The sequence below is a fragment of the Peromyscus leucopus genome, chromosome 7 (genome assembly GCF_004664715.2).
Source record: "Peromyscus leucopus breed LL Stock chromosome 7, UCI_PerLeu_2.1, whole genome shotgun sequence".
In the NCBI taxonomy this organism is placed as follows: Eukaryota; Metazoa; Chordata; class Mammalia; order Rodentia; family Cricetidae; genus Peromyscus; species Peromyscus leucopus.
Window position 1 is genome coordinate 54,847,141 of NC_051069.1, and position 18,797 is coordinate 54,865,937.

At 44.6% G+C, this 18,797-nt stretch overlaps 1 protein-coding gene across 3 annotated transcripts in view; it reads right to left on the reverse strand.

Moving 5' to 3' along the window:
- Nucleotides 1-3,058: 3,058 nt before the first annotated feature.
- Slc36a4 (solute carrier family 36 member 4) overlaps nucleotides 3,059-18,797 on the reverse strand; it is a 31,349-nt gene continuing 15,610 nt past the window's right edge. For 2 of the 3 annotated variants that reach the window (XM_028874038.2, XM_028874042.2), the window contains 7 exons: nucleotides 17,284-17,379; nucleotides 16,136-16,220; nucleotides 14,088-14,315; nucleotides 12,432-12,530; nucleotides 8,584-8,753; nucleotides 4,450-4,619; nucleotides 3,059-3,373 (listed from right to left, as the gene is read on the reverse strand). In XM_028874038.2, coding sequence (XP_028729871.1) covers nucleotides 3,072-3,373; nucleotides 4,450-4,619; nucleotides 8,584-8,753; nucleotides 12,432-12,530; nucleotides 14,088-14,315; nucleotides 16,136-16,220; nucleotides 17,284-17,379 — 1,150 coding nt within the window. In that variant the 3' untranslated portion in view covers nucleotides 3,059-3,071. The remainder of the gene's footprint in view (nucleotides 3,374-4,449; nucleotides 4,620-8,583; nucleotides 8,754-12,431; nucleotides 12,531-14,087; nucleotides 14,316-16,135; nucleotides 16,221-17,283; nucleotides 17,380-18,797) is intronic. The other variant, XM_028874040.2, reaches the window with a different exon arrangement.

An 18,797-nucleotide genomic window follows, 5' to 3' on the forward strand; every position in this document is an offset into this window, starting at 1 on the left:
AAGTGCACTGCCGTAAATGGCTCACAACCACTTCACGCACACCATCTCACGAGACTCAGAACTGGCTTTGGTGAGGGAGAACAGAGCAGGGCAGCGGTGGGGCGTGGCAAACACCGGTGTGTTCTCTTCAAGCGGCACTACCTACCGGAAAACTCCTAGCTCCCACTTCTTAACGTGAAGAAACTGGGCCATGCGGGAACAGTGTTTCCACAAGAGGACTCAGCCGCCGATAAATACTCTTTGGAGTGTCAGGGAACAGAGACAAATGGCACATGGCTCAGTCTAGCCCATGGGAGGTGAACAGCGGCTTTCCCCTCACCTCTCCACAGCAGAAATGGCACCCACACAGCCAGCTTTCAGGGGAAGTTCCCACTGTGCTGAGAAGTAAACTGCGGGGGTCATTTCAGCCACCATGTGATGGATCAAGAGAGCAAACATGAATTCAACATGTGTGGCCGCTTCTCCTTCCTCCAGGCCCTCAGACAAAGGGAATAGCTGCTAAAATCAAAATATCGTCTCCAAAAATCTTTAGAAAATGTAATTCTGTAAAACTAACTATTATAGAAAAATGGTCAAATGATAAATATGTCTTCGGTTGCCCTTAAACAAGAGTGCATGCCTTTTACACTTTGCATCTAAACCGTGTTTCACACCATTTCCTCTCCTCTCAGTCTACGTTCCTTTCTGTCTGGTGACTGCTCCTGTGTTGATCATTTGGGGACTTCCACACGAGGTGTTGATTCAGCACTCTTACTGTGTGGGAAATCCTGGCTGATAAGATGCTCACAGTGTTTGTGCAGAACTTAAAAAGTACTGCAGTGACCCAGTATTTAAAAACCCACTGCACTTGGTGAACTCCACAAGTAACAGGCGAAGATACAAAAATACAATTGAGCATGCAGAGTAGAACATAACGTGAAGACAGCTAGCATGAGCCTCACATGTAGCTCCTAGTCAGTGAGTTTTAACTCGCTGTATGCCACTGCACGTTTTTAAAGATCGACTTCTCAGTCACATTCCTATGAAATTCCTTTCCTCACAACCTCGTCCACTTTCTCTGCACAAGACTAAAGACTTGAAGTAACAACTTAACATTAAATGTCATAAACAATCATTAGAAATATCTAACACAAATGTTTTTAAAATTTTGGTTCTTATGAATTCATACCAAAATAAAGCTTCTGAAATATTTATAGGCTCACATGAAGACAAAGTAAGGACATAAGCAAATAAGTTAACATTTACATAGAAAAATAGAGAATTCCACAGATGGCTTGGTGACATCTTACAGGCCGACACACTGGAGAGCCACGGGCTGAGAAGTCAGGAGATGACCTGGCACGCATTCCTTTAAACCCCGTAATTCTCATCTTCATCATCAAATGAGCTGGTTTGCCTAGCTAGTGTGTTTGGAGACGGAACAAAGGACGCACTTCTCAGGATGATGCCTGAAGTGTCTCAGTATTTACCAGGCAGTTTTTGATTGTTTCAAATTTTCCTAAGCATGCATTTTAGCATTCCTTTACTATTGCAGTAAGAATGCGATGAGGCTAGGAAGATGCAAAATTATATTTTGTCATCTATCTCTGATGCCTGAAGGCCCAGGAGGCAAGTGACCAGAATACGCGCAGTTAGCCATCTGTCCCCTGCTGTTTAAGGTGACCCTACCTCCTGTGACCAGCACACCCCACAGCTAGCCAGTCCCCTGCTGTTTAAGGAAATGTTAGTTTCTCTTCCAGTGTGAGGTCTATAAAGCCACCAGGCAGGATTCTTGGATTTTTATGTCACCTATATTCAAAGAGCAGGCACACACTCTCAAAAGATGAAAATATAATTAAACTCTACATTAAAATTAAGCTGGATGTGGCTTTTCATTCTCCTGGACTATAACATGAAAAATAATAAAAAAAAAAAAAAAACTCTGCATGGAGTCAACTATCAGGTTTTCTTGACTCAATAAGTGCTCTTGATGAAGTCACCTGACATTTTGGGACTCAGTTACCTACACTGGTAACTGTCCTGTCCAGTTTATGTCTGCTTGACATACTCTAGAGTCATTTTGGAAGTGGGACTCTCAATTGAGAAAATGTCTCTGTAAGACTAACCTGTAGGCAAGTCTGTGGGAGTATTTTCCAGATCGATGATTGATTTGGGACGTTTCAGCCCTTTGTAGGTAGGGCCACCTCTGGGCTGGTGGTCCTGGGTGCTATAATAAAGCAGGCTGAACAAGCCATGAGGAGCAAGCCAGTAAGCAGTGTCTCCCTGGCCTCTGCATCAGCTCCTGCCCCAGGTTCCTGCCCTGCCTTCCTTTGATGATGGACTGTGATGTGGAACTGTAAACTGAAATAACCTCTTGCTCCATAAATTGCTTTGGTCATGGTGCTATATCACAGCAATAGGAACCTAAGACAGTAACTAAGGGAGCAGTATTCCAGAAACTTCAATGGCCTTTTCACCTATGATGGAAACAGGAGGTGAGACCCCTGTTCAGTGACTATGCAGCCCTATGGTCTGTAGAGACTACCTGTGAAGAGACTCTGGCTCTGGAAACTTCCTTATGTTTCCATGATGGTCAATGGGAATCGTCTATCCTCCCCAGGGGCTATCAGAAGCATTACCCATGGAATAAAAGTGCAATCGATGCATTTTCAAACAGGAGGCCTACTTGCTATTGTGGGATGTTCCAGAAAGATTTTCTTAACTATGACCCTATTCAATTTCCACAATGTTGAATTCCTTTATCTTCTCAATAGTGGTAAGAAAGATGATTCTTATTCAAAGTGTTTCTTACAGAAACAAAGACTAACAGGGTATGCTTATTGTTTGAGTTTTGATTTTAGTTTTTTCAATTCTCAAAGCTAATTTAAAATTTTTCATTGTCATTAGATAAAAGCAAAAATCTGCCATAGTTTACCACAGCTGCAAAAGATAACCAGTTCACAATCCAATTACAATACTGTGCCAACAAAAACAAGAGTTTGACACTATGTTTAGGTGTATGGCAATACACTGTACTGGTTCTTAATTGCTGTTAGAATTGGGATGATAACAAAAGGCTCACAGATCTTCCACTATTTCAAACCAGGTGCTAAGCATGTAGAGTTCACATTCAGAGAGAGACTCTGTGGGGTACCAGCTACTATAGTTGGATAAATAATTTCTTCAACAGTGACATACGTGCCCAACAAGAAGCCAACGACTCCAGTGAATGCTATGGAAATGTTTTTCAGGATCATCCATATGTTGTAGTGTTCCTTAGAAAATGTAAGGATTTCCACGATGGGGGGCAGGATCAGGGCCAGCGTACTGCTGCTTACAGCCCCAACAAAGGAGATCACGATGTCCAGGCGAGGAATGAGAACCGCCCCAGCACCTATTAAAAAAAAATGGCTTCTGTTGACATGTTTACTACACACATAGGGACTTAATGAAGAGCTTTTAGACACAATGAAAGTAATTAGCAGAAGCCACTGCTGAAAGGGAAAATGTCAATTTATCCTGAGCTAAGGAGAAGCAAACCAGAAGCAAACACTTTCTAGACTCATACTTATCAGGAAACATTTCTCATGTAAACAACTATTACCTTTGTGCTATGAGATTGGAGCGTCTATTTTAGAGTACTGAGCGCCTCTCCCTGCCACACACAGGCGTCTATGACACACAAAATAGTGTGGTGTGCCAGGAATAAACAGGAGTAGAGAGAGCCCAGTTCTTACAGCAGAATTGTGGTCAGCCACTCTTCAGGACAACACACCACAGGGTCATTATCAAGAGAACAAGGCCACAGTCACTGAGCAAGAGGAGCCAGTGGAGGATGCGGAAATGAGTGGACAGAGCAGGATGTGCTGTGTGGCACTGCAAGCTTCAATCCCAGAAACTGGGTTTCCAAGTCAGGAAGATCATGAGATCGAGGCCAGCCTGAGCTACATAGCAAGGCCCTGTCTCAAAAGCCCAAGTCTGGCCTGGGGGTATAATGCATGTCTGGCATGTGTGAGGGTTTGTTTCTAGTACCAAGAATTTAAAAGCTGGATGAGATCTGGATATACGTATAGTCACAAATTATCCCCCTAAGACACTGTCTTTGAAGTGGAGAAACAAAGAGGCCACTTTAAGCAAGTGAGCAAAGCTGTGTTCGGCTGTGGTACACTGAGCAGTGCCCACAGTGCCCCGATGCGGTACGCCCAACAGTGGCCAGCTCCTCCTGTGGAATTCTTGCTAATGGCTTAAGGCTAAATCAGGAGTGGTGGTGCAAACCTGCCATCTCGGAATTTCGGAATCTGAGGCAGGAGGACAATGAGTTTGAAGCTGCCCTGATCTCCACATATACAAACATAGCCCCATTTCTAAAAAAAAAAAATAACTGTTTGCAAAATACATGATTTAAGCAGGTCTCACATTAACACATGCACATGCAGTCAGCTATTACGATAGACATGTACTGATACTTACAAGTGATACTAACCAAGAAGGACCGTATCCCAAATTCACAGATGCGCTTCCATTTGGCATGAAGTCTGGCAGTGACTCCAGGGATAATGATCTCTGCTGGAACATAGAACTGAATTGAATAGGTCACGAAAATGCCAAAGGAATACAGAATTTTCACTGACTGATACAACCTGTTGGAAAAAAGAAATTCAACATTTAGTTTTTTTTTTTTAATGTGAGTTTAACTTTCCTCTTTTTTAATCCTTAGAAGGTAAACAAGAAATAAAGAACATAAGGCAGTTTAGAAACGTCCTAATCAAAGGTGAAAAAGCCAGCCAAACCAGACGTGGCGGTGTACAGTTATAAGGCCAAAACTCAGGATGCCAACGCAGGGGGAACCGCTGTGAGTTCCACATCAGTCTGGCCTGCATCTGTACTCATTTCCAGACTAGACCAGTGGCTACAGACTAAGAACCCTGTCTCAAGGAAGAAAGCAAAATACACACACATAAAAAAAAAAAAAAAAAAAAAAAAAAAAAAAAACCTCCTCTGACCACATTTCTAGTCCTCAATAGACAACTCGCTCTGACGAGGCTGTGAGGTTGAGCGCAGACTTGGGGACACAGTGCTAGAAGACGGAGTTTAGGCCACGCTGGTGCTCCCTACCTATCCTCAGCCCCACGAAGAGATTTCCGAAGCTTTTCAGAGCAGTATTTTTTTCAACTTTCTTTTAAAAATTTGAATATATTTCTTTGAAATATTGAGCCACAGCGCCAGTGATCTCCATGTAGAAGAAAAATGTCATATTAGGCTCTCAATGTGAGCCCCCCTTGCTGTACATTTTTGTGAGGCAAAGGGCACAAGGAGGGCATCTGAATCCTTTCCCCGGCTGAGTTTCCACATGGCACCTGCTGCCTGTGTTAAGATCAAAGCAGTAAGGGCAGAGCTGTGCTGCTGCTGCTTGGTTTGTGATGCAAACTTGTCCCTTGGAGGTCAGGGCTTCCAGTGCACATCAGTGCTCCACTCCTAGACATCTTCAGAATTCTCTAATTACTCGTGTTATGTGATACACGGAGAGTCCCACATACTAACAGGGTCCAGTGTAGTCTGACAGGGCAAGACAGTGCAGAGGGTCCTCCATCTTGTATTGTTGCAAAGGCCATTTCAGGTTTAACTAGAATTTGATCTCCTTGACGGAGAATCCCAGGGAAAATTACCAATTCTATTCTAGGAATCAAGTCACGATGCCCCAGCTAACTCATTTCGGCCTCTGTTAAACTGCCTGTTTATACAAACCTCCCCTCCAGCTGACTGCTTAACTTAGCTCCTGTTGAACTGCTCGCTTATGTAAAATCTCCCCCTGCAGCTGCCCAGTGAGATACAGAAGGTTTTGTTTGCCTTTAAAAACCCCTTGCTCAGGGCTACAACTGGGTCCCAAATATCTGAGTGTAGTTCCAGCCAGCTACAATAAAGACTTTGAATTGGCTAGACTGTGTCTAGGTGCTCATCTCTGGAGGACTCACTATAAACAGTAGTATGTCAACTCAATATAAAATGTGTGATAGTCTTTACTACTTTGGTGATGGCCCCCTGCCAAAACTCACATGCACTTCATCTTCTCCTTTTTTAATTAATTAATTTAGTGCTTTATGTGTTTCGCCTACACGTATCTCTATGTACCATATGAGTGTCCAGTGCCTCTAGGGACAGAAGGGGGCACCAGATCCCCTGGCACTGCAATTACAACTAGCTGTGAGCCATCACATGGGCCTTGGGAACTGAACCAAGTGCTCTGAAAGGCTGAGCCAATTCTCCAGCCCTTCAGCATGCATGTCTCAGTCAATACCTCAGCAAATCCCTGTCTAGAGAAAGTGACATTTTCGGTGAGGTGTAGAGAATGTGTGGACTCACAAGAGTCGGATGAACAATAAACCTACTCCTCTGAGCTATGGATGATAAAAATAGTACACTGTATTTCAATACTCTAACATTCTGATTTTTTAAAAATATTTTTTATATTTAAAATAATCAAAAGAAATATCCACAGGAAACACACTAGAAAGGTGGCTGTGGCTGGGGGGAGCTATGACTCTGGGGCAGTGCTGAGGTAGACTGCTTTAGGTTGGGGCAGTGACCAGCTCCTGTGTTCATTCGCCTGTGGAAATGCCAGGGTCCACAGCCTCTGTGTATCTCCTTGGAACAAATCCTATTATCCTAAAAGGATAGACAGGACTACTTTCGGCAAAGCCATTAATTAGGGCTTAAGCTTATTTCTGACATCCTAAGACCAACAGCCCTGAGAAGCATACGCACTCTGTGGTCTGTGACCAAGCAAGGATTCAGTAGGCTTTGGCCACAGTGCACACACACATCTTAGGAGCAAATACAAGAAGCAATTGGGGCCAAGTAAGAGTAGAATTGAAAATACGGCAAACACCACAATTAGGAACAAGGAAAGTCCTTAGGGCTGAAAATAATAAATCTTAATTTAGAAACTACCCAAGGACATACTTAGCTAGGGCCTTAAAATTTAACTGTAATGGTTGGGCTGAAAATATGCAAAATTACTAAATGACTATTTTTTTTCCGAATGTTCTGATAAGCAGCTGTAGAGAATTAAGCAAACATTCTTATTAGTTCATAATTCAATTAAAGGAATATTGCTTTTTTTCTAATTACTGTTATATCTTCAAAGTATGGCCGGTAATATACTTTAAAATGAAAACACTATTTTGCGTATAATTATAATTACATTCCACTGACATAAAGCTGGAGTTCCACAGGCTAACACATGGTTAGTGTTAATACCACCCACACGCAGTACTGTTATCTGGTGTTATATGGAACACTGCTCTGAGTTTTTCCTCACATTACATGCTGGAGAAGTGAGCACTACACAGACTGGTTTTCCAACCCTCGAAGAGGAATATAGAAATGTCAGTGTTCGAACACACTGTAGAAAAGCCCCATTTATTTCACTTTTACTATTCTGTTTCAAAAGCCCATTTATCTCTACGGTTGGCATGTGTCCTTCAATAACAATACTTTTTCTCAACTTTTCAATCTTTGGTCTCACTTCGGCTTAAGTAGCCACAGAGCTGTACACTCTGCGATGCGCACAGGAGACATGAGAAAACACACAATCCCAGGGCCTTCTGCACTCTCCCTTTCCAGAGCACTAGCCTTTGAGAGGACAGCGCCACCCTGTAGCGCTCAGGGTGTTAATAGTTGAAGGGACTATTAACTCTTAATACCTTACCAGGTCCACAACGCAGACAGTGAACAGGACAGACTGCACCCAGCCGCCCTGTGAAGAGGTTCAGCACTCTCTCCAAAGGAAACCTCTCTCTACCCTGACTTGCTCGCCTACTTCTCAAGATGTCTACTGTTTCTCAGGATAACTTTTGGAGGCCTTCTTCTAGCTGAAAATTAGATGGCTAAACTATGACTGAACAGTCTTTGAGTTACAAGTCCTAATTTGCTCTGTTCTAACTTGAGAACCATAGCAAGCAGGGGTCAGAGGTGAGCTAGTCCTGTAAGGAATGAAAGGCTACTTCAAGTAGAGGTCATACCCTCACACTTGAACTGGCAATATATAGGCATGCCTTCCTAGAGTCCTGCCCCGGTCCTTCTCCATGTCTTAGCTGGGAACAGGGGCATCTATCTATCTGTCTGCAGGCTTTCTCTTCAGTTCCTTTTCCAGGAAGACTTTCCTTAAATACTTCTGTGAATAAATATTGTTACTGTTTTTACCCATGTCTCATATTTGAAAAAAAAAAAAAATTTAAGATCCAACTCTTTTTTTTTTTTTTAAAGATTTATTTATTGTGTATACAGTGTTCTGTCTGCATGTATCCCTGCAGGCCAGAAGAGGGCACCAGATTTCATTACAGATGGTTGTGAGCCACCATGTGGTTGTTGGAAATTGAACTCAGGACCTTTGGAAGAGCAAGCAGTGCTCTTAACCTCTGAGCCATCTCTCCAGCCCATATTTGAAAATTTAAAAGCCTGTCAAGTGCATTTTTAGTTCTACAAATAATTAAATCATGAAAAATTTTAAATGTTCAAATCATAAATCTAAAAATATATCTTCCCCATCAAATCTTATGAAGATAAAAACACAGAAGCTATAACTGATAAGTCAGCTTTACCTACCACATGTCCTGGGGAAGATTCAGTGTAATGCTGCCTTTGATTTCATCACGGAAGCACATGTAGCCTAGAGTGGCAAGGCTGACGTACAGGACTGTGACAATCGCCATGCCGATGTTCAGCGCCTGAGGAAAGCGTTTAGACTCCTTCATCTGGTTTTCCAGTGGAAGCACCTAGGAGGAGAATGTAGCTATTTTTAAAGGAACAGAATACAGCAATTTAGAATAACCAGGGTAATTAGAAAAGTTGATCTTCTGCAGTCTCATCAAGTGCAAAATCTTTTCTTCATTCCACTTGTAAGAGCTATTTTCTTTGTGATATGTGGACATATCCATGTATGTTTGCGTGTGTGTGGTGTGTGTAGGGGTTGACATCAGTGTCCGCCTCTACCGTGTTCCACCTCAGTTTTCCCCTCTTGGTTTGGTTGAGAGTGTCTCACTATGTAGCCCTGGCTAGCCTGGATCTATACAGACCAGTCTGTCCTCAAACTCACAGAGATCTGCCTGCCTCTGCCTCCCACATTCTGGGACTAAAGGCACATACCACCATACCAAGCTTCCACCTTGCTGTTTGTGACAGGATCTCACTGAACCTGGAGCTTCCTGGTTGAGCTAAACTGCCCACCTGTGAGCAATCAGGATCTGCCTGTCTCCATTTCCCAGCACTGGGATTCCATCTGCACCCAGCTAATTATGTGGGGGATGGGCTCATCCTTATGCAGAAGCACTTTGCCAACAACTCAGCCCCTGTGCTCTGTAGATTTTTATATTACATTATTTTTTAATTCCTGAAAAGATTTGAAGATCAGCTCTCATTAGGCAACCTGCTGGTTATTTTTATACACCTTTTCTGGTTAGAATAATTTTAGATTTGTTTTTTAAATGCCAAGGAAAACACAGATGGCTCCCATGTGCCCCGGAGCAGCTCTCCTGTGATTAACACTTTATACTACCAGTTGTCACAACTGAGACAACAGTGGCCAACCACAAGTGACTGAACCCCGAATACCATCTCAGTTTCTCCAGCTCTTCCATGAATGACCTTCCAGGACACCGTACTGCATTTTTCACCTTACTTCCTCGCTCTCCTGTGGTCTGGCTTCTTTGCTCGCTGTCCCGACTTGTTGAACCCCTCTGCACAACATCCCTCTGATTTGGGTCCGTGCTAATGCCTTCCTTGTGACTAGACACGGGTCATGGCTTTTAGAGACTGACACCACACCCTGAAGTGCTCTTCTTTCACGTTTCCATCATGACTGTGATGACTGGTGTACTTCCATCTAGTCCCACCCACCTCATCATACTCTGAGTCTCTAGCTCCGCCCACTCTCCGAGAACTAAGTGAGAGTTATCTATACCTGCTGGGGGATGAGGTGCAACTAGGGATCCTGCCTGTAGTCATTAGTCCAATCGCTTACTCGCTGTGGACTTCTACGATCTGTTATGCACAGAGTTACAACCCAACATTCTGTCACTGTGATGCGACCAGGCATGTGTACATCCCTGATGGTGCTCATCCCTGGTGATGCTCATCACTGGTGGTGCTCACCGCCTCACTGTCCGTCCTCTGAGCACGTCCTTCCTCTCTGGCCTATAGAGAGCCCCCACATTCATGTTGGATTCCATGGTTTCAGTCTTCATCAGACATTTGTCTCCACAGAACGTGGTTCTTGTCTTGGAGCATGGCATTTAGAATTCGGATCTCCAGGGTGTGTGCTATGTGAGGAGTGTTGCTTCTGAAGCCCTCAGGACACAGAGCAAGTTAAAGCTCACATGCATAGGAACGCACATGTAGACATCTGTAACTGCTCTAGAGTGTGTGTGTGTGGAGGGGGCAGGAAGGGGACCACAGAACAGGACAAGGATCTTGGGAAGGGATGAGAGGTAGGAATGGAGTGTAGGACTGGAAGGCAGGAGGGACTGTGTGGCACAAGGAAGAGACCAGCCAAAAGAAGAGAAGGACAGTATATGATATGTGTGTACAGAAATGTTATAGGACACTTTGTGTCCTAACAAAGTAAATATTAAAAATTAAAATAAAAAAGGGAAGAGAAAGTGGGATGGTGAGGCTGGTTTTGAATGAGCAACTGTATGTTGGACTTTTGTCAGAGAATCAACCCTTAACTAAATATACAATGATTAAGATCCTAAACTAATGAAAGACAGACATTAAAATCTGCATCTACAGCTACAACCAAGGTAAGAGGAGTTGTGAGAATTCCTAAGAATTCAGACAGCAGAGAGCCAAGGGGGATGGGGGGGGGGGGGAGAGACGCCGACATCCATTTGCATTCACAGGAAGAGGCATTTAAAGTGCTTTTGTTCTGATACCAAACCATCAGACTTGAAGACAGTAGACATTAATATTCAAATTTCCCTAAATCTACAAATTCTAGGCCACAAATACTGAAAGTATTTTGAGTAGAAATACTTAAGATGTTAGAGGCCTCAGGATGTATCTCCTGGCCCTGACATCTCACTGATGTTGTACCTTAAATCAAATATGATGTGCCCGACCCAAAGAGAGACTTATCTTTGAGTTTCACATGGCAATAACTTTATAATTATTTCCATAACCTTCAAATATTCTAGTCTGTAATATGATGTTGGGGCTGGCAGGTTGACATGCAAACCCTGCAGAGGCTGGATAAGCTGCCTCACATCTATAACCGCACCATTCCTGTGGAAAGAGCGAGGTGGAGACAGAGACCTACCTAGACCTATTGCCCTGGAGAGCCGCAGAGCAGCAGGAGCAGGAGAGACCTTGCCCCCACAATGTAAAAGGAGAGAGCGACTCCTGAAGCTGTGCTCTGAACTCCCCTGACCCACACCAGTACATGAACCTTTTAAAAAATGTGTTATCTGAGGGCTGGAGAGATAGATGGCTCAGAGGTTAACAGCACTAGCTGCTCTTCCAAAGGACCTAGTTTTGATTCTCAGAACCCATGTGGTAGCTCCCAAACATCTGCACCTCCTTTTCCAAAGCCCACTAACCCTCTGCTGGCCTCCACAGGAACCAGGCATGCATTCGGGACACAGACATGTTTAAGAGCAAAACAACCCAGATGCACAACAGAATTTCAAATGTTTTTAAAAAGTTTTATTTGGGCATTCTTGAATAAGTGGGATACAAACAAAACAAAATTGTGAGTTCTATTTTCTCAAGTTACATGATACTTAACAAGAGTTTTCAGTATAATACCTTAAGGCTTTTATAGGCTTGAAATCCGCCCCCCCCCCCACAATGCTAAAAATCTAGTCTCATATTGTCACTTAACCTACCAAGGAAAAGACTTAGAGAACCTAAGAAACATGTCTAAGGTTAAGTTACTGGTCAGTAGAAAAACTAAACAATAGTTCAAGTCTACCCCACTGTTAGGTCTCAAAGCTACAACCTGTCTTGTTCAGTGCCTGTGGGTCCTCCCAGCACACCTCACCCCGCCCCCTCCCCTAAACCTCCCCACCGCAGGGGCTGGGCTCCCCCAGTCTCTAGGCCTCTTGGCCTGGGCTGGGGTCTGTGGCTCTTCCCTTGCTCCCTCTCCCATCTTTCCGGAGCCGGTGTCGGCCAGTCACGTTCAGCCTGGACTCTCCCCTCTGCCTGCCTTCTCCCTCACATCTACAATAAAAAAAATCTCACACCTTAGGGGCAGCCAGGCCCTCCTCCTTTCATTTCTTTAATTTCATTGTTTTCATTCACCCCCCCAAACTGGAATCATGTTCTATGAATATACGAAACTAAGTCTTGCCCCTGCCTCGTCCCCCTGCCCCCAAAAAAGCATGTACTTTTATAAGGTTGGACTGTAAAAATTCTTGTGTTAAGAGTTTAAAAAACAAGTAACGGCTCATTCTTACCACTCCTATGCCTTCAAAAGCAAACACAGCAGTGCCAAAAAACAGTGGGTATTTCTTCCAACCGGCCACAACTGGAAGGTTGTGGGGATCTGGCATGTTCTGCAGAAAAGAAAAAAAAAGAAAAAAGAAATCACATCTTCCAAGCTTCACAGAGCAACTGGGCTTATGAAATTCAGTAAAGGTTTTACATATATATGTTAAGGGAGGCTAAGCTGTTAGGACATCGTTACAGAAACAACTGTTTCCCTCACATCCACACATTCCTCCTGAGTACCTGTGTCCACTGGCCAGTCCCAGGCAGCACGTGGGATACATCTCCTGCCACATGAGAAGTATGCAGGCACACTCAGAACCCGGAGCCCACCGTCACCAGGCTGCTGCGGTCTCCATGCATCCCACCCCTTCAGGCCCCTGGCTCCTGAGTGCCGTGCTGGCTCTCCCTGGTTCAGGTCTCCTTCTGGCTTCAGTGTGTGCTCCGACACAACACACACGACCTATTCCTCACTGTGGATGGCCCCGCTGCCCTTTATTACCATCTCATGGTAATGCTTCCCACTCTCTTGAGATCTAGACAAAGTCACTGTAAGACACCTGGCTCAAAACCACTGACCACAGTGACCTTCCTTCCAGACACCCCAATCCTGGTCCCCCCCACCACCACAATCTTCTCCTCTGCCTTACCTGCTGAATTAGAACTTAAGGCCAAGGTAAGAGGCTATGCAAACCAGTGTGAAAGCACGTGAGTAATGTGGGCAACGTGGAGGTTGGTAACAGTTGAGGCACATGCAGAATTACATGATGTGACAGGGAAAGCAAGGAGCAGAGTGAGCAGGGCCCAACGGTCCTGATCATCTGCTACCACTAAATCATGACTCAGGTGAGCAGGATGCAAGGGCACTTCCTTGTGCCCTTCCCTCTCCTGAGAGATCCACCAATCTAACATGTGCAGCTAAGGGACTGGGAAGCTCAGAAAGGCTCAGGTAACCTTCTTTCCTACCAGTTTGAGAATCCAGAGGGAGGAAAGTGAAACAAACCCAGTATATGAGTTTATGTGAACTTCTCATGGAAATCTTATGATATCTTGGAAGTAGATTAGATCATGGGGAAATAAAACAGGATCCTTGACTTTCTTGGGGTCCTTGGCGTCTGTCTAATGTGATTGGGTTAAGAGTCCTGAGACTTCAAACAATGACCTCAGTTCCAGCTACTGCATGGTCTTCAACCAAAACAGTCACAGACTTGTGCCATGGCAGTGGAGGGCACAGGGCAGCAAGCGAAAACCTTAGAGCATTACATGCATGCCCATCCTTGTGACTGGCTCAGAACTCCAATGCACAAGCACAGTAACTCCACGGCTGAGTCATGGGGGGCTCTGTAGGAAGAGCACAACCCTCAATCTCACAAGAGCTGCGACAGGGAAGGTGGGACGTTTGGGAACACTGATGCAAACCCACAGCCCCCTCCCCAACATTCGAGCCAGACGCAGCCTCTCAGCATCTATGTCATGATTAACATTATCCCCTGAAGGAAAATCAACATTTGCTGCTGTCCGTGTGCCATGTGTGTGGAACAGGTCTCTCCATGTCACAACTGTCACCTCCAAAGAAAGCTTTACACACGTGGGAGCACAAGGTGGTTACTCAAAAGCAGACTTACTCTAACAACATACTGGTAAATTATCACAAGACTGGCAGCCATGGAAACGTTGGCAAGGAACGAAAGTATGAAGAGATTCTTCAGCTCACGAATGAAGACCAAGAGAATTATAAACGGGAGAAAGCAGAGCATATAGACCCTGAGGTCCACACTTCTTCTCTCACATGCCTGAGATGGATCTGTGCTGTTGGAAACCAACGCTGTGCTCCCCAGGAGTCCTTCATGAACCTGCAGTACAGTCACAGAGGAGGACGGAAATTATCCATCAGCTTACAGTCACGAGAGAGAAAATAAAACTCACATTCTCTATGACCAAGCGCCATGACAGTGGTGACCAGTGAGGTCACCGCACAGTGTCTAACTGTGACGGTGGTGACCAGTGAGGTCATCCCATAGTGTCTCCTATGACAGTGGTGACCAGTGAGGTCATCCCACAGTGTTACCCTGACAGTGGTGACCAGTGAGGTCATCCCACAGTGTTACCCTGACAGTGGTGACCAGTGAGGTCATCCCACAGTGTCTAACAGTGACAGTGGTGACCAGTGAGGTCATCCCATAGTGTCTACCTATGACAGTGGTGACCAGTGAGGTCATCCCACGGTGTCTAACAGTGACGGTGATGACCAGTGAGGTTTGGCCAGTGTACACACTAATGTGCACTGCCCACCATGGAAGGAAAACTTCTGCCCAGAGTGACAATTTCCAGTTTCACACTTCTGTGGCTGCTGCCCACCCTGTCCACGTGGGTGTTCCTTGCTGCCTCGGGCTGTTTTCTAAAGTCTGACTGCATGTCTTTCCGTTTCCCCTTATGCTTCTAAAAGTCTTTCATCATTCTAGTTGTAAAAGACAATTTCCCTTTCCAACCAGCCAGGAAGGCACTTTTTCTACTTCATCTTCTCGTGCCTTAAATTTTCCATTAAACTCTAGCTGGAACAGACATTGTTTCATAAGAGAAAGTCATGAAAAGTCTTTAGATGTTTCCTCCCTCTCCCGCTCCCCACCCAAAATAAAACACTAAAATTCCTACGCAGTGATAAAAATCATTACCAAAGGTGGCCAACCAGGTGTGGCGGTACATAACTGGAAACCCAACACTTGGAAAATGAGACGCCAAGACCCTGAGTTCAAGGCAATACACAACCAACAAGCTACACACTAGGGTAGCAGCTGGGACCTGTGACTGAGGGCTGCATTCCAGGAAAAGGTCCGGTAAGTTCAGTACATGTCAGTCATGTACACAAGACTTGGCAGGAGTTACTCCAGGGTAATTGTAAAAGTTAACTGTAAACATAAAACCACAAGGCATTGTTCCTAGATTCAAACAGGGCTTGTCGGCAACTCTCTTGGGAGAACTAGGAGACCCAACCGTGACCAGTCACGGTGGCACACATCTGCAGTTCCAGCACTTGGCAGGTAAATACAGGAGGATCAGGCGGTCCAAGGCCAGCCTGAGCTACACAGAAAGTTCAACACAAGCCTGGATTAAGTGAGACCATCTCAAAAAACAAGTAAAAATGGTGGGGATGGAACAACAGCTCCATCACTGCCGTCTCGCATGATCCCAGACTCTGCCGTCATCACGTTCCGTGGGAACGACTGCAAGACGGCCTGTGTTTCCAGACCCTTTTAAAACAACAGCAACAGTTACTGGACCTTAGGAATAAACGCTCGCCCTCTGACCTCCGGCTTCCCGCTGCTGCATACCATCCTATACCTCCTTTAAAGAACAGCAACAACATCAAGGATGTGACCCCCAGTATCTACATGTATGCTTTTGAGATCTGAATTTGAAATAATCAAGACACAGTAAGCCAGACCACATTCTGGCCCCCCAAAAAGCCAAGCACGGTTGATATAATGTCAGGCATAATAATACCAACAGCAATAACATCAGAAATCCAACCTGTCAAAGAGACACTAAAGAAGGAATCTATAAAAGAGACTGAGTGAAACACGCCTTTAGCTTCAACCGTGGCTTCCACAGATGAGCCGTGCAATAAACAAGGCATCTGAAGAACACATCTCAGCGACTGCAGAAACACACTCACCTGTTTCACGTTTTCAGCTAAGAAGACGATATAGACACTGCAGAATCCCAGCTGTGTTATCACCAGAAAGAAGTCGACCACGCTCCTGAAAACACAGTCCCACAAAGAAGTGTCACTGGGAACTCTGAACAGGCAGCATTTCTCTTTTTAACTATTTTAAAGCATCTGTAATACCATTTATTCTTTTACTTCCTAAGATAACGGTCATTTAAAATATCTGTTTCCCAGGAAGTTCACATGTCAGCCAGCAAGGCATTAGACTAGGATACTAAAAGCACGCTTCACTCAGTTAAAAGGCAAAGGTTTTTTTTTTTTTTTTTTTTTCCAAGACCGGGTTTCTCCGTCTACCAGCCATAGCTGTCCTGGAACTCACTCTGTAGACCAGGCTGACTAAGATTTTTACATCATGTCCTACTTCTGTGATTCCGCTGTGTAAGAACAGCTGCTTATAAAACAATTCACAGAACTCTGTTCAGGCTTAGGGTTTGGCTCACAATGCAGCCTTTAGGCTAGTGTGCCCAAGGACCTTTGTTCAAGCCTCAGCACTGGAGAAAAATTCATATTTTAGACTAAACCCTTCGCCCTGCTTCTCAAGATGTTCTGCACACCAGCCCAGTGTATATCCACCCTGCCAGCCTCCTGTCATTTACACACAGAAGAAGTACACTTGCTACTTCCTAAGTCCATAAGAATGCAGAACACAGGAGGATTGGAAGCATGAATCAACCCTCCAGAAACATCTTTGGTAAATTTTCTCTGTTCTTATTTTATAATGAGATGCTCTGGAAAGTTCCAAAACATAAAACAGTTATGTAGAAGGAGAGAGCAACTGTTGCCAGACACCTGTGTGACATCATCTGGATATGGCAGGTCCCAGGTACTGCATCCTGCATACTGGACTTGGAGCAAGGGGTGAGCACAAGGTCGGATGAGCACAAGGTCGGAATGACTGACTGATGACCCCTGTCAACTGCCATCAACACCATAAAATAGCAAACACGTAGCGACTAGAACCGGAGTCTGTCCCACTGTAAGAACCACTTACTATGTTCCCACAACTTTGTCATACTTTATGTCTTATTCAACGAAAATAGTTAAAATCAGCCTAACTTCACCACACAGACATTAGGAGCAAGGCCAGTGCTCACCGGCCCCACGCTGCCTGCCTCTGAAGGAAACTCCACGGGCTGGCCTCCATGGCGGAACTCACAGTGTCACTGTACCCCAACGCTGACTTCTTAAACCTGCAATGGGACGGCATACACACAGAGCAAATATTAAATTGGTCTATAAGGCCATTCCATGAAAATAGCATCACATAAATAGAGATTTGTGAACTCAGGATATATATTAGCAGATTTGTTTTCAAAGTGTGAATAATCTGTGTACCCACAAGCATGAGTCAAGAGATTTCAAAACATCATCTGCCCTGTTACAGGCACACAAAATTTTATCTGCTGCTGTAGTTTTCCTATTTGTAGGACTCAGATAGCTTTGATTTAAATACTTCAAGCACCGAAAACTAGCAAGTGTACTGTTCATCTGAAGATGACCCATCCTGTGATGGCCCTGTGGAACAGCGTGCAGGCTCTGCAGTACAGTTCCGAAAACACTGTCATGTTTAGTCTTCAGAACACCTCCATGAAGCCCGTGTCCCTTCTCCATTCTGCATTCCACTTTCCTCTCTAGAGTCTGCATCGTTATTTAAACAGCAGACATGATATAAACAATTTTATATTAAACCGTTTATATGAACATTTAATGAAAATGTTGGGGCCAGACCCCTGGTCCGCTAAAACATGAAGCATTTCATGAAGCAGAACTAAAAGGGGCATTTATTTGTCTAGGTCTGTCAGCCCACTTATCAGTAACTGTCACTAAAGCCACTCTGCCCCAGACTGAATCGCCAATGACCTGAAGACCTGGAGCTGCCACTTCAAATGCACAGCTGCGTGGTGGCTTCCTCTTCTACTAGGTGAAAGAACCCATCCCATCTCCCCAGCAGAGCACCTTTTGAATGTCTGTTGTCACAGGCCAGCAAGATGACTCAGCAGCTAAAGTACTTGCCAGAAAAGCCCAACAACCTGAGCTCAAGCCCAGAAGGCCCGGAGAGTGGAGGAAAGTGCTGACTCCACAAGTCCTCACCTTCACACATGCACTGTCATCCATGTGCCCACATACATACAGCGTATACACATAGACAACAGTCAACACTAAAGGAAGTACAGTCATCATCCCCCCTTACCCACAAGTTCCTCATGTGTGGGTTAACCAACTGCATACGGAAGATTCATGAAAAAACATGTCTGTGATAATTACATACACAACTTTATTTTTCTTGTCACTATTTGGTGAATAGTATAGAATAATAATGTGCATAGCATTTATACTGTATTAAAGATGATTGTGGCATCTGGAAGGTGGGACAGAGGTTGCATCATTTTATGTGAGGGACTTGAGCACGTGTAGGTATCCATGGGGACCCTGGAAGCAGTCCTCTGAGAACACAAGGGATGACTGCCCACAGGTCCTGACCACATCATCTATAGAAAACGCTAGCCTGCCCCATGGTTATTATCTTAGCAGAGTTGGGTGTGGAAGGAGACACAACCTCTCGAGGCAAGGCACAACAGCACAGTAGATACACGAGACAAGGATGCTC